The sequence below is a fragment of the Trichosurus vulpecula genome, chromosome 4 (assembly GCF_011100635.1).
Source record: "Trichosurus vulpecula isolate mTriVul1 chromosome 4, mTriVul1.pri, whole genome shotgun sequence".
Lineage (NCBI taxonomy): Eukaryota > Metazoa > Chordata > Mammalia > Diprotodontia > Phalangeridae > Trichosurus > Trichosurus vulpecula.
The window spans coordinates 393631270-393647637 of record NC_050576.1 but is presented as its reverse complement, the minus strand read 5'-3'; the positions used below and the strand labels follow the sequence as shown (position 1 = coordinate 393647637).

The 16368-nt window shown below is 37.1% G+C and overlaps 1 protein-coding gene across 1 annotated transcript in view; it reads right to left on the bottom strand.

The window, feature by feature from the left end:
* SEPTIN10 (septin 10) overlaps window positions 1-16368 on the bottom strand; it is a 69283-nt gene that overhangs the window by 26670 nt on the left and 26245 nt on the right. Inside the window, exons 2-5 of the mRNA XM_036756835.1 lie at window positions 14778-14843; window positions 8735-8849; window positions 7870-8065; window positions 2649-2835 (exon numbers count right to left, since the gene is read on the bottom strand). Of these exons, the coding sequence (XP_036612730.1) occupies window positions 2649-2835; window positions 7870-8065; window positions 8735-8849; window positions 14778-14843 (564 nt within the window). The remainder of the gene's footprint in view (window positions 1-2648; window positions 2836-7869; window positions 8066-8734; window positions 8850-14777; window positions 14844-16368) is intronic.

Below are 16368 nucleotides of genomic sequence, written 5' to 3'. Positions count from 1 at the left end.
ATACAACTCAGTAAACACTTTTTATGGACCATTAAATGAAACACCATAATGCTTTTTCCAGTCTAAGTCAATAAAATTCCATACATCTTTAACGTGATTTGACCTTTTTCATATATCACAATGGGCTCCAAGGAGTTTTTCCTTTTGCTATGGTGTCAAATATTTCTTGAAATAAGCGAGCAATCAAGTAGGGTTTGAAAGTCTTCTGATGTTTTTTACTTTATCAAGATTGTCATCTCACTCGTGTTTGCTGTCATGGAATTTGGCTTCCTATATTCTTTTATCAGCCTATCTATAACAGTTTAATTGCTAAAAGTACATCTATAGAATAAAAAAATAGTGTAGGAGGTAAATATTGGATACATATAACAAAGAAAGGAAAATTTCAAAACAAAAGATTTTTTTTAAATGAACAATTACTACCAGATAAAATTTACTAGAAAATTCCAGGGTGTTTTTTTTTCCCCTTTCCAAAACAGAAAATTAATTTCTTTTTATATATACTATTGATTTCACAGTACCAAACATGAATAGAGAATCTATAAAATGATATGGTAAATTACACTTAAAAAAAAAAACCCTGACATTTCATTGTATGTTAAGAAATTGGGCTGGAAAATCTTCAAGAATGATTAAAACTGAAAAGGACTAAAATGGGGATTATTGGTACCCATTTGCCTAAAGAGCAACTATCCCAGAAAAGATTTTCCACTGGCTCCCTACTATGTGAACAAATCAATTTAACTTTAATCTATATGCTCACTTTATTAGTAGTTCAGTTGACTAGGTGCATAAACAGAAAAACTTCTTGATGCCAAGAAAGATAAGATATTGAAACACATTGCATTTAACAAATTCAAAACAGATACTTTTGTACATTGTTAAGCAATTTGCTTAACAAAGTGAGTATCCTCTTAAAATGATGATACCACTCTGCTTTTACTATTATGACATAAATATTTTCCATTTAAGTTAGGCATTCCTCTTCAATTTTTGACATTGGAGTATTTTCCTAGTGATATTTGTTATTTAGCATTTGTTTTTTATTCAGTATTGTGCTAATGTACAGTGATTGCTGACTCTGCAAAATGGCTCATAATCATTTCTTGCACCTCACTTTTCAGGCATGTTTGCTTCATTAATATAAAACAGCTTAATGTTTCTTAGTAGTAATGCTTATACTTATATATGTTACACAACTCTTAACTGGCAATGACATCTTTACTATTTTAAAAGGGAACAACAATTCAGTTTCATTGAAATTCTGCTAAAACCATTAAAATACTATAAGCATAAAACCTTTTTTGCTCTAGTCAACAACATGGAGTTGTTAACAGTCAACAGCTATGGTGTTTCCGGCACATTAATCAAGTCTCAGAATCAGAGTTTTCAACTCTTATTTCAACATTAGATTGCATTTACATCAAACATCCCTGCTTTCTGCATCCTTCCTTCTCATTTGACAAGGAACCATGATCATCACACATACTGAAATCTTCCTCCTCACACCATCAGCAATACTAGGGAATATCACCTAAGAGCTTTCTTAGTAAGTTTCCTCCTCTTTTTCTCTTACTTAATAGTGCCAAGAGGTGAATTTAGTGGTTTAAAATGAGCATACTGCAATAATTCACATCTTTTCTCTTTACGTTTCACTATGAAGGCAATTCATAAGTAATGGAATTCATTTAAAAACAGACTGACTTGCTAAAGCAAAGGAATTAAAGTTTTAACTTCAATGCTCCTTGTCTATATCTCACTTTACCAACCAACTCGTAAATATTTATGAGTCTCTGAATGATAAGCCAAGAGAGGTAGCTATGATTTAGTGGAAAGAATGCTGGATTTGGAGTAAGAGGACCTGGGTTTAAATCCTGGCTATATTCCCTGTGTGACCATGAAAGAATCACATAAACTTCAGTTTCCTCATCTGTAAAAGGAAGTTGTGTCACAGGAAATTCTGGGAGAGCAGTCAGGGCTGAGGGAGAACACAGATGTAGGTGAGCTAACCGTGCTTCAGGTGTTTGTGGGAAGGCTCCAGCAGGGGGGCAGAAGGCTAATGGGATGGAGTGGTTCTCTGCTGTGATACTGTGTATTGAATTCTTTGCTGCTGTGATGGACTGGGCTTATTGGTTTTGAGATCTGGTTCTTTGGTGTCTGAATAAATGGTTTACTTCTTCTACCTTCTATACAGAGTCTCTTATATTCTGCGATACAGAACCACATAGGCATATTGACAATTATCATCTATATTGTGATTATTGCCTTGCTAATACAGACTGTAAGACCCCTTCCTATCCTAAATCTATAATCTCATTATGACCTATCCTACCTACCTCATAGGGTTGTTCTGAAAGTTAATTATTGAAAGACACCCCTATGTCTTCAAATATTTTTAAGAGATATCCTAATATAAGGACATTAATTAATTAGGGGATATTAAGATATCCAAAAATATTTAAAATATCCCAATCACTGAACAAATGAAAAAAAGATGATTACTCACAAGTAAGAACAACATAAATATATGTAAGTGCATTTTAAATAAATATATAGATGTAGATATATATAAAATTAGCCCCCACATAAATAAATTAAAAGAATAGTAAATGAGTAAAGTAATAAATTGTCTGCTTTTTAAATCTCACCTTACTATCAAGGCTCTTCATGGTTAACAAATCAAGTGTCTTAAGGGAATGTCCCGTAGGTGAAATAAAGTAAAGGCAGGCATGGATGCGAGAATCATGGTAGTTAAAGAGAGACCTTTTTATCTTCAATTCTTCTTGGAGATAGGCCTCAAATTGAGCATCTATGTAATCAACTATCGGCTGATAGCTGGAGAAAAAATACAATTATTCAAGTATTTTATACATATATTCATGTTCTAGTAAGATATTTCAGTTATGCTATAGCAAAGATATGTGCTAAATCCACAACTTTTGCACCAGAATAAAGTGTGCTTTACTTCCTATACAGAGTTAATGAGACTGACCCATCAGGAAAGTATGCACTTTGAACCATTCCCAGAGGTGGTTATGGATGGTCCTCATTCATACCTCCAGCAAGACCTCATTGTGATCAAGGTGCACATCTGCAAGATCACTGGCTCATTCTGAAGGTACAAATCTATGGCCATTGACTGAAGTAAAGTAGTTGGCATGTCACTGATGTGTTTGGAAGAATGGCTGGGCACAAGAAAATTAAAATGTATTCATAATACCAAGAGTAGTTTCTCTCCTTTTATACAGATTGCCATGGAAAAGCCTGTGATGTATTAGGGAGAAAGCACCCTCAACTAGAAGTATCTGCTCGAAGATACTGATACTTAATTTGCAATCTGTAGTTTTATACAAGGAAATGTGTATTCGATCTTATCCACTCTTTCCTTCTTGCCTTTACTTACACTATCCCCTACCCCCCACCCACACACACTGAAATGAACACCTAGTCATCTTTTGATTTTTGTTTTTTTTTTTTAAATAAGTATGAACAAAAATAAAAAAAGGATTTTTTTTTTAACACAACAAAAGCAATTTCTACTATAAATGTAACACCAACGATTATCAGAGAAGATTCTGGTTAATCATTCAACTGTTCCCTGAGCACTTATATGAATTACTCATTTGCAAATAGAACTATTAAAAAGAATAATAGTTAATAATTAATTTGAAAAGAAGTTAAAAACAGAATCCTAATCAGGCCACTTCGCATGACACTCATCCATAGTAATGGAACTACAAAAAAGTGGAGCACAGTAGAAGAAAACAGATATATATCACTTTACACAAAACTGAGATATAAAGATCACAAATTCAAAAAAAAAAAAGGAAAAAAAGAAATGAGGACTATTCACTTTTTTAAAAAATTTACCACATAAAAAGACATAAAATAGAAATTCCTTAAGTTCCAAACTCCCCCTGGTCCAATTTTATAAATTCAACTTCCTAAAAAGCTGTAAATAGAATTCTTTAAAAATGACTGTTATATGAAGAAAGGTATCCTTATGCCAACTTCAGGGACTTATTCCACAAAAGAATGTTGTTTATTTACATGATTACCCTGTTTAAATTGTTTTTAAAATTTTCAGGGAATTTCTTATTTCTGGGTAGAATGAACCTAAAAGTTTAAAAATTTACCATCTTCATTTGATTCTAATCATTGTGTTAACATTTAATGTCTGTCTCTATCTTCCACAAAGTACAAATAAATTATATCTTAACAAAGTAAAATAATTATAAATGTTAAAAAATTTTTTACTCTAAATCTAATTTTCAAATAAGTGGAAGATTTACTTCATTCAAACATTTTATTAAGCACAAATTAAAGTTCAGGTGGGGGTGGGGTGGAGCCAAGATGGTGGCTGGAAAGCAGGGACTTGCGTGAGCTCCCCACCAGGTCCCTTCAAAAACCTATAAAAAATGGCTCTGAACAAATTTTAGAACTGCAGAACCCACGAAATAACAGAGGGAAGCAGGGATCCAGCCCAGGACAGCTGGATGGTCACTGGGTGAGGTCTATTGTACACGGAGCTGGGAGCAGAGGGGAATGGAGCCCAGCGTGGGCCGCGCCAGAACCAACCAGACCAGGAACCGGGCAGGAACAGGCCCTAGCGCCCTGAATCAGTGAGCTGTGGCACTTACCAGACTTCTCAACCCACAAACAACAAAGACAACAGAGAAGGGTAGTGGGAAAAGCTGCCAGAGACAGAGTGAAAAGAGTTCGCAGTTTGGCCACCGCCCTAGGGGCAGCGGAGGTGGTACAGCTACAGAACTAGTTGCTTCTGGCCCCAGGACCACCTGGTGGGAGGAATTAAGAAGCAGATCAGAGCAGGAGTGCAAAGCCAGCTTAAGATCTGAGTCAGGTCCAGGTTGGTGGTTCTTGGGGAAGGATAAGTGTTGGTGTGGCAGAGCTGGCTGTACAGAAATAGCTCTGAAAACAACAGCGCATCCCCTCAAGCTTGAAACAAAGTACTCTTTACTGTACAAGCAGTCACACCACATGAAAAACTCAAGGGTCAAGTAAGTTGGCTGGGAACATGGCCAGGCAGCAAAAATGGACTCAGATTCAGACTCAGACTTTGGAATCTTTCTTTGGTGACAAAGAAGACCAAAACATACAGCCTAAAGAAGTCAACAAAGTCAAAGAGCCTACATCAAAAGCCTCCAAGAAAAACATGAACTGGTCTCAGGCCATGGAAGAGCTCAAAAAGGATTTGGAAAAGCAAGTTAGAGAAGTAGAGGAAAAACTGGAAAGAGAAATGAGAATGATGCGAGAAAACCATGAAAAACAAGTCAATGACTTGATAAAGGAGACCCAAAAAAATACTGAAAAAAATATTGAAGAAAACAACACCTTAAAAAATAGACTAACACAAATGGCAAAAGAGCTGCAAAAAACCAATGACGAGAAGAATGCCTTTAAAGGCAGAATTACCAAAATGGAAAAGGAGGTCTAAAAGACCCCAGAAGAAAATACTACCTTAAAAATTAGATTGCAGCAAGTGGAAGCTAGTGACTTTATGAGAAATCAAGATATTATAAAACAGAACAAAAGGAATGAAAAAGTGGGAGACAATGTGAAATATCTCATTGAAAAAAATCACTGACCTGGAAAATAGATCCAGGAGAGATAATTTAAAAATTATTGGACAACCTGAAAGCCATGACCAAAAAAGGAGCCTAGATGTCATCTTTCAAGAAATTATCAAGGAGAACTGCCCTGATATTCTAGAACCTGAGGGTAAAATAGAAATTGAAAGAATCCACCGATCACCTCCTCAAAAAGATCCCAAAAAGAAAACTCCTAAGAATATTGTCGCCAAATTCCAGAGCTCCCAGGTCAAGGAGAAAATACTGCATGCAGTCAGAAAGAAACAATTTGAGTATTGTGGAAACACAATCAGGATAACACAAGATCTAGCAGCTTCTACATTAAGGGATCAAAGGGCTTGGAATACGATATTCCGGAGGTCAATGGAGCTAGGATTAAAACCAAGAATCCCTTACCCAGCCAAACTGAGTATCATGCTCCAAGGCAAAATATGGATTTTCAATAAAATAGAGGACTTTCAAGCTTTCTCAGTGAAAAGACCAGAGCTGAATAGAAAATTTGACTTTCAAACACAAGAATCAAGAGAAGCATGAAAAGGTAAACAAGAAAGAGAAATCACAGGGAACTTACTAAAGTTGAACTGTTTTGTTTACACTCCTACATGGAAAGATGATGTGTATGATTCATGAGACCTCAGTATTAGAGTAGCTGAAAGGAATATGCATATATATGTGAGTGTGTGTGTGTATGTATGTATGTATATATGCAGGTGTGTGTATATGTATGTATGTGTGTGTGTGTGTGTGTGTGTGTGTGTGTGTGTGTGTATAGACAGAGGGCACAGGGTGAGTTGAATATGAAGGGATGATATCTAAAAAAATAAAATCAAATTAAGGGATGAGAGAGGAATATATTGAGAGAGGGAGAAAGGGAGAGATAGAATGGGATAAATTATCTCGCATAAAAGTGGCAAGAAAAAGCAGAGCTGTAGAAAGGGAAGAGGGGGCATGTGAGGGGGAATGAATGAATCTTGCTCTCATCGGATTTGACCTGAGGAGGGAATACCATACACACTCAATTGGGTATCTTACCCCACAGGAAAGAAGGAGGAAGAAGATAAAAAAGGGGGGATGATAGAAGGGAGGGCAGATGAGGGGAGGAGGTAATCAAAAACAAACACTTTCAAAAAGGGACTGGGTCAAGGGAGAAAATTCAATAAAGGGGGAAGGAGCAAAACATAGTCTTTCACAACATGAGTATTGTGGAAGGGTTTTACATAATGATATGCATGTGGCCTATGTTGAATTGCTTGCCTTCTTAGGGAGAGTGGGGGGTGGGGAGGAAAGAGGGGAGAGAATTTGGAACTCAAAGTTTTAAAAACAGATGTTTAAAAACAAAAAAAAAAGTTTTTGCATGCAACTAGGAAATAAGATACACAGGCAATGGGGCATAGAAATTTATCTTGCCCTACAAGAGAAGAAGGGAAAAGGGGATGGGAGTGGGGTGACAGAAGGGAGGGCTGACTGGGGAACGGGGCAACCAGAACACATGCCATCTTGGAGTGGGCAGGAGGGTAGAAATGGGGAGAAACTCTGTAATTGAAACTCTTGTGAAAATCAATGCTGAAAACTAAATACATTAAATAAAACAACTAAAAAAAAAAAGGGAGGGAGAAAAATTTGGAACTCAAAATCTTGTAAAAATGAATGCTAAAAACTGTCTTGACATGTAATTAGGAAACAAAAATAGAATATGATTTAAAAGTGGAAAAAAAAGTTCAGGTTGGGGGTGAAAGAGTGGGCAGCTAGGTGGTGAAGTAGATAAAACTCCAGGCTTAGAGTCAGGAAGACTCATCTTTCTGAGTTCAAATCTGGCCTCAGATACCTATTAGCTGTGTGACCCTAGGTAAGTCACTTAATCCTGTTTGCCTCCAGTTCTCTTATCTGAAAAACGAGCTGGAGAAGGAAATGGCAAACCACTCTGTATCTTTGTCAAGAAAATCCCAAATGGGGTCAACAAAGACCTGGAATGACTGAAATGACTGAAAAAAGTTGAGGTGCTGTTCTAGTCAATGGAGATGATATAAACAATATGACCCCTATCCCTGAAGTCCTTAAAAGAGGAAAAGATTTAAGAATCAGACAAAAATAACAAAATACAAAATGTAACATCATAAAAGCATAACAGAGGTAAAGAATGTAACTGCCACAGCAGAAAGACAGATCATTGTTCCATGAAAACAGGTTTTTTTTTAAACCCAATATTTCAAATGATAAATATAATTTCAAATAAACATTATATCAACAAGGAAAAACTAACCTTTCTTCTTTATTTATCTGGTCACCAAATCCCACTGTATTGACAATGGTCAGTTTCAACCGAACACTGCTTTCTTGGAGTTCATATGTCTGTGCTTTAAGTCTTACATTTGGGTGAAAGTGTGAAGATTCAAGATCATCAAAATTCGTATTAAACAATGTGTCGATCAGAGTTGATTTTCCAATTCCAGTTTCTCCTGAAATGAAAAGCAACTTCATAAACACATCTGAGCACCACAGCGAGGTAAGAAACAACAAAAATCCAATAGTGGCTTCAGGACTCCCAAGCACTTGAAAGGACATAATTAATAAGTAATTAATAGTAATAGTAATGAACATATGTGGAACATACCAGAACTCTGGAAAAAGTAGTTAAATGCTTAAAGGAATTAGAGAACAACTTAAGTATTAGATTTCAATAATTAAAATGCTATTTTGATTAATTTTAAAACTCTAGGCCACTGTCTCAAATAGGAATTGTCATCATAAAACTATGATTTAAAGAGTGGTTCCAAATGATTTTTGAGTATGGGGACATCTTTATAAAGCCAAAAAAATTTAGCAGGCTCCCTAAATTTTATTATCATTCACATCTACAAAAACTCTAAAAAATATTTATTCTGTCAACAGCAGGTACATTTGTTTGCTGAGCTATATACTCATTTTGTTGAAACTAAATAAAGATCAAAATAACAATACTCTGTGCATATAAGGAAAACTCCTCCACTTCCTAGATGCCCTACATCCTACAGGTTAGGAACAGTGGCACTGGGACAAGTGTTAAATTGGCAAAAAAAAAAAAAAAAAAGACTTAATGTTGTATGTTTTGGGAATGTTAGAAAATGTGAAGAAAGTCTGGCACTTACCCACACAAAGAATGTTGAAACAAAACCCTTGTTGAATGGACCTGCTGACTAACTGATCAGGCAAACTTTCAAAACCAACATGGCCAGTAATATTTAAACAACGAGGAGTATCATCCTGAGTATAAGAAGAAGAAACTTTCAGTATATATACAATATGATCATTTTAAAAAGAATTCATATCATTATTAATGGAAAAATTTGTTTCCCACTTTACCTTGTTCTTCTACCTGTATGACTGACTATGAGCCATTTACTTAACCCCTTTTGGACCTCAGTTGCTTAATTTATAAAATGAGGGCTTTAGAATAGATGACCTCTAAAGTCTCAATCCCACTCTAAATCCTATGACCAACTCTATCCTGAGATTCAAATGGATTAAAAAAATCCATAAAAAGAAAAACTTTTATCTATAGAATATATCAAAAGAGCTAGCTCCCCAAATACTCCTCTTTCATAGATACTCTTTGTACTTTGATTTCAAATAATACAATGAAATCTTGTTCTAATTGAGAATGGACTAAATTCCCTAGAAAGTGAAACTAACTTGGACCATAGCCAAGAAAATTTACTTTCTAAACAATTAAAAAGACTTCAGTCATGGCATTATGACCCCACCCCAAAGGGCTGAGGTGGGATATTGTTCATTGTTAACCTCCATATACGTAAGACCCTTTACTATTATTACATATACGTAATAGGTATTCTATAAACCATACACCTAGGTAAGGGATGTGAGCTAAGTCTCATCAATCTGATAATACAAAATCAGCAGAACAAGAATCTGAGCCAGGGAAAGGTGTAATATGTGCTATTCATTAAATCCACTGTTGTTTGCTTATGCCAAAGAACTCAATTGCTGGTTGTGTTTAAACACTAGTAAAAACTCTGATAAATATTTTATATGCTCACTGGAAACTAATGTTAATAATAGCAAATTCTAAAAAAAGGTTGGTGACCAAGATAATAGCCTAAATACTAGAAAACATTACATAACAAAGAAACCAACGAACCAAAGCAAATGTGAACGAAGTATAGTTCAAAGAATCTTTGCTCATTGAAATGAAGAAAAATATAAGCTAAATTAGAATCAATTTTAAAACAAAAAAATGTCATTGACATGAACTTAGGAAAAAGAGTCAGTTTTAGAGAAAAGGTGATCTTGGTATTAGACATGTTTCATTTGAAGATAGCAATAGAAATATCAAAAAGATAATAGATGAGATGGAATTAGAACATGGGGGGAGAAGGGAAGTCAGAAACAGAGATGCATATTTGGTATTGACAAACTTAGAGGTCCTGATTTAATTAAGTCTTTAAGACAGATAAACTCTTTAAGTAAAATAAAAGGGGACCTAAGAATAAAATTTCCAGAATCCCCAGTTAGCAAATGGAAGAGCCAGCAAAGGGGATGGAGAAGAGATAATTCAGAGAAGCAGAAAAGGGACAAGGATGAATAAGGATAAGGATATAAGGGATAGGTAATTCCTGAGAATGAAAAAACCAGTAAAGCAACAGAATTTGGAATTAGGAAGCCACTGATGACCTTATGAGAAGTTGTTGCAACAGTGATGAGGTCAGAAGCTAGATATATAGGAACTGAACAAATAAAATGTAAACCATTCAATTCAATAAACATTTATTAATCAACTACTGTGTGCAAAATACTGTACTAAGCTATGGGGGAGATACCAAACTTAAATAAAACATAATCCCTGCACTCATGGAATTTACATTCCTATTGAGAAGATAAGACATGAATGGAGAAACAAAAAATAAGTACATTATAGCAGTTTATAACATAATATATATAAGGTCTAAGAGGGAAATTCATATTTAGAGGATACAGAATTATTAACAAACGGAAAGAATTCAAGTGGGAGGTGGAATGTAGTTAGGCTTTAGAAGATGAGTATGACTGCTCAGAAAGAGAAAACATTCTAGGTATTATAGGGAATGAAATAAGCAAAAGGAGGGAGGCAGCCAAGTTCTAAGGGGAGGGAACAGTCTATTTTGTTTAGAGCACAGTCTGTAGAGGAGAGTAACATGAAAAAGTTATAAGCACAGGTAAAGAACTTTGAATTTGACTTGGAAATCAGTGAATGGAGGAGTGAAATGACTAAACCTATACATAAGGATGGTTCAAGTGTCTATAGTATAGAAAATCAGTAAGTGGAGGAAGAAAGTGGAGGTGAGCAGAGACTGAAGTGTTCTAGGAAGATAGCAATGAAAACACGTGTTATAGTGATGGCAATGAGAAGAGAAGAGAGGCAGTGAGAGAGATATTACATAAATTAAACAGACAGAACTTGGTTAACAACTGGATAGGAGAAACAGTGGAAAATAAGTCAAATATAACAGCACTGTTTCAAACACGAGGAACTAAAATGATAGTGGTGTTCAGGAAGTTTAGCAATGAAAAAAGGAAGAAAGCTTGAAGAAAAAAAAGCTAAAGTTGTTTTTTTTTTTTAGAGGGGTTTCAAAATAGGAATGTCCAACTTATACAGAAGGGACGGGAGAAAAACACTGAGCAATAAAGAAGCATTGTTAAACCAGTTGCAATGCCATTCCAATCAAACCACCAAAAAATTATTTTCTAGAGGTAGAAAAAATAACAAAAAATTCATCTGGAAGAACAAAAGTTCAAGAATATCAAGGGAATCAATTAAAAAAATGTGAAGGAAGGTGGGTTAGCTGTACCAGATCTGAAGAAAATAACATCTTAAAAAAAGACTAACTCAAATGGCAAAAGAGCTCCAAAAAGCCAATGAGAAGAATGCCTGGAAAGACAGAATTAGCCAAATGGAAAAGGAGGTCTAAAAGACCCCTGAAGAAAATACTACCTTAAAAATTAGATTGCAGCAAGTGGAAGCTAGTGACTTTATGAGAAATCAAGATATTATAAAACAGAATCAAAGGAATGAAAAAATGGAAGACAATGTCAAATAGAGTCTCGTTGGAAAAACCACTGACCCAGAAAATAGATCCAGGAGAGATAATTTAAAAATTATTGGACAACCTGAAAGCCATGACCAAAAAAGGAGCCTAGATATCATCTTTCAAGAAATTATCAAGGAGAACTGCCCTGATATTCTAGAGCCACAGGGCAAAATAGAAATTGAAAGAATCCATCGATCAACTCCTCAAAAAGATCCCAAAAAGAAAACTCCTAGGAATATTGTTGCCAAATTCCAGAGCTCCCAGATCAAGGAGAAAATATTGCAAGCAGCCAGAAAGAAACAATTTGAGTATTGTGGAAACACAATCAGGATAACACAAGATCTAGAAGCTTTTACATTAAGGGATCGAAGGGCTCGGAATAAGATATTCTAGAGGTCAATGGAGCTAGGATTAAAACCAAGAATAACCTACCAGCAAAACTGAGTATTATGCTCCAAGGCAAAACATGGACTTTCAATAAAAGAGGACTTTCAAGCTTTCTCGGTAAAAAGACGAGAGCTGAATAGAAAATCTGACTTTCAAACACAAGAATCAAGAGAAGTATGAGAAGGTAAAGAAGAAAGAGAAATCACAAAGAAGTTACTGAAGTTGAACTGTTTTGTTTACATTCCTAAATGGAAAGATGATGTATATAATTCATGAGACCTCAGTATTAGGGTAGCTGAAGGGAATACACACACACACACACATACACACACACACCCCATATATATATATATATATACACACATACACACACACACACACACACATATATAAATGTATATACATATATATGTATATACACACACACACACACATATATAAATGTATATATATATATATACACATATATGTATATTTATGGAGAGAGACAGACAGGCAGACAGAGAGACAGAGAGAGAGAGACAGAGAGAGACAGAGAGACAGAGAGAGAGAGACAGAGAGAGAGAGACAGAGAGAGACAGACAGAGAGAGAGACAGAGAGAGAGAGAGACAGAGAGAGAGAGACAGAGAGAGAGACAGAGACAGGGGGCACAGGGTGAGTTGAATATGAAGGGATGATATCTAAAAAAATAAAATCAAATTAAGGGATGAGAGAGGAATATATTGAGAGAGGGAGAAAGGGAGAGATAGAATGGGGTAAATTATCTCGCATAAAAGTGACAAGAAATAGCAGTTCTGTTGGGAGGGAAGAGGGGCCAGGTGAGGGGGAATGAGTGAATCTTGCTCTCATTAGATTTGACCTGAGGAGGGAATAACATATACACTTAATTGGGTATCTTACCCCAGAGGAAAGAAGGAAGGAGATAAAAAAGGGGGGAAGATAGAAGGGAGGGCAGATGGGGGACGAAGTAATCAAAAACAAACACTTTCAAAAAGGGACAGGGTCAAGGGAGAAAATTCAATAAAGGGGGATAGGATAGAAAGGAGCAAAATATAGTTAGTCTTTCACAATATGAGTATTGTGGAAGGGTTTTGCATAATGATACACATGGGGCCTATGCTGAATTGCTTGCCTTCTTAGGGAGGGTGGGTGGGGAGGGAAAAGGGAAGAGAATTTGGAACTCAAAGTTTTAAAAGAAGATGTACAACTTGACTATTGTGTGAATAAGTTTAATGTGAAGATATATGTAGAACCTACATCAGATTACATGCTGTCTTGTGGGGGAGGGGGAAGGGGAGGGAGTGGGAGAAAATTTGGAACTCAAAAATTTGTGGAACTGAGTGCTGTAAAATAAAAATTTTTTTAAAAAGAAAAAAAAAGACTTTTTTTTTGAAAGTAGGGCAATTGGGGTTAAGTGACTTGCCCAAGGTCACACTGCTATTAAGTGTGTCAAGTGTCTGAGGCTGGATTTGAACTTAGGTCCTCCTGACTCCAGCGCTAGTGCTCTACTCACTGTGCCACCGAGCTGCCCCTGAAAAGACACCTTTAATGCTATATATAATTAGCCTTCCTCCCTTTAAATCCAAATTACCAATATGTTAAACTCATTATGTTATTAGAGAACGAAATAATGTAGGGCTGAAAAGGCCCTTTAGTGGTCATCTATTCCAATCCCTCAATCAATGAAGCATCCCTAGACAGGTATCCTGTCTGTTTACATATTTCCAAGGAAAGGAGAGCTAACTACCCATTTGGGGCAGATGACAGCTTTATTATTTACACAGAGAGCTTTATTAGTTACAAATGTCTAAGACTGCATCCATCAAAATAATGCTGCTCTTTGCATTTAAAGCTATTGAGATCTGATGGTTTTTAAATTAAAAACATTTGAAAAGCTTCACTGACTATAAATTCATCATTGTGGCTTTAAGTCAAGAATATATTCATGGATAAGTTAAAGCCAAGCATAAGTCTCTATCATTATTGTTGTTGTGTTTGTCCTTCTTTCTGGAAGAGGACCATGACATCACGGAGATGATGACATGACTTGCAGTTGACTTTGATTTGAGTGAGGGAAGGCTATGCAAGGTCACCAGCCTCACTTTCTCCTCCAGAGCCATCTGGGTCCAGTGGTCAGATATTCATCAGGACAAATGGAGATGGCCCAGGATGCAGTGGGAGACCCTGGCCCTTTTAGACTAAGGTCTTTTTTCAGGTTCTCACTTTGAGTGAGACAAGACTTACTCAGTGAATAGGCCTCTTTAAGAAGTGAGTCAAGGGATGGCCCCTTTAAAAAAAAAAAAATCAAACTGAGATGTGAAGACCCTCAGGGTTGCTGGCCAAAAGAGAAACAGTTGCTATTTAGATTCACTCTGAGCCTAGAAGGCCGAAAAAACAACCACTAAGTGGTGCTTAGGCAGCGACCTATTGTCCAATCTATGAAAGAAATCTAGCCAGTAAACCACAAGGTAACAAGGCAACTTCCAGCCATCAAAATTTACCTTCCTTTGGAGATGAGACAGAGACAGACACTGAGAGAAAGAGATGCCTGAATGGGAACCCAGCCAGTTGGGTAATTGCCCTCCACCTCTTCCTCTCCTTCTCCCAGTCTTTTATCACATAAGTTATCTACCAGGCCTTGTGCTTAGAATCAAATCACGGCATCATCTTTAAAGCAAAACTCAGATAATCATGTGATTAATTAAAATATGTACTCACTGTTTTTTCTTGTTTGCCTGGTTGTGAGGTGGAACATGTTTTCATCCCCCCAAGAGACTGATAGACCTGAAAATAGAAAATTAAAAGCTTTTTTAAAAACCCACAAAAATACAAAAACAAGTAAAAATGATTATGGTGAACAATCAAACAAGAAACTACTTTGTAAATAACATTATGTCTAAGTTGGAGAAGGAAAGAGGAGGGCAGGGTCTAAACTTGTGATTTCATCAGAGTAAGGGACTCCTGGAAAAGAAATTTATTTTACCAAGGCAGGTTAGCAACTCGTTTATCACTTACGACTGTGCAAAACTCTCTTAATTGGGGAGAACCAGAATAAAATATAAGAGGAGAAGATTCTAGGAAGATGACAGTGTAGGTCAGAAAATGTTTGGCTCTCCAACTTCCTCCACAAAAAAGGATAGAACATTGCCTCAGAGTGAATATAGAAGCAACAGAAATAAAAGGGAGTCTAGGTAAAGCAATTGTCCTCCAAAGACAATTTGAGAAGACCCCAGGAAAGACTAGGCCTCCACAGCCTAAGTGAAGTACAAACACCTCCAGACCTTGTACAATTAGCAAAGAACAAGCCCTGAGGGCAGCTGGGGTTAGTTGGCATCCTCAGCCTCAGGAACTTTCACCACAAGGATAGTGTGGGGGTCAGAAGGCTGAGTAGGCGTGGGGGAGCCAAGATGACACCTGAAAAACAGGGACTCACTTAAGCTCTCCCCCGAATCCCTCCAAACACCTGTAAAAAATGGCTCTGAACAAATTCTAGAGCTGTGGAACCCAGGAAATAACAGAGGGAAGCAGATCTCCAGCCTAGGACAGCCTGGATGGTCAATGGGAAGGGTCTATCACACTGTGCTGGGAGCAGAGCACAGCCCAGCACGGGCCACACCAGGACAGACCAAGGGGCCAGGAATCACTGAGCTGTAGCAGTTACCAGACTTCTCAACCCACAAGCACCAAAGACCACAGAGGAGGTCAGTGGGAAAACTACTAGCTCTGGGGGAGAGAAGTACGGGTCAGGCCCCAACCCCAGAGGTGGTGGAGGTAGCCCCACAGCAGCAGGAAACTCCTGCAGCTGCTTCCAGAGCTCCGGCTATGGCTGTTTCCAGAGTTCCTGGCCAACCCAGTGGAAGGAATCAAGCTGCAGGAGTGAAGGGAGCACTTTGCTGGCACAGAGGCAGGGTTCTCTTGCTTTGCCCTGCTTGGATCTGGGTCACGGTCCTGATTGGTGGTTCTTGGGGGAGGAGGAGCACTGGTGTGGCAGAGCTTATGTTGGCTTAGAAGTAGCTCTGAAAACAGCGGTGCAAGGCCCCTGAAGCTTGGGACAAGGCACTCTCTACTCTGAAGGCAATCATAACCTGACCAAAAGCTCAAGGGTCAAGTGGTTGGCTGGCAACATGAGGAAGGGTAAATGGACTCAGACTCAGACTACAGAATCTTTTTTTGGTGACAAAGAAGACCAAAACATACAGCCAGAAGAAGTCAACAAAGTCAAAAAGCCTATATCAAAAGCCTCCAAGAAAAATATGAATTGCTCTCAGGCCATGGAAGAGCTCAAAAAGGATTTGGAAAAGCAAGTTAG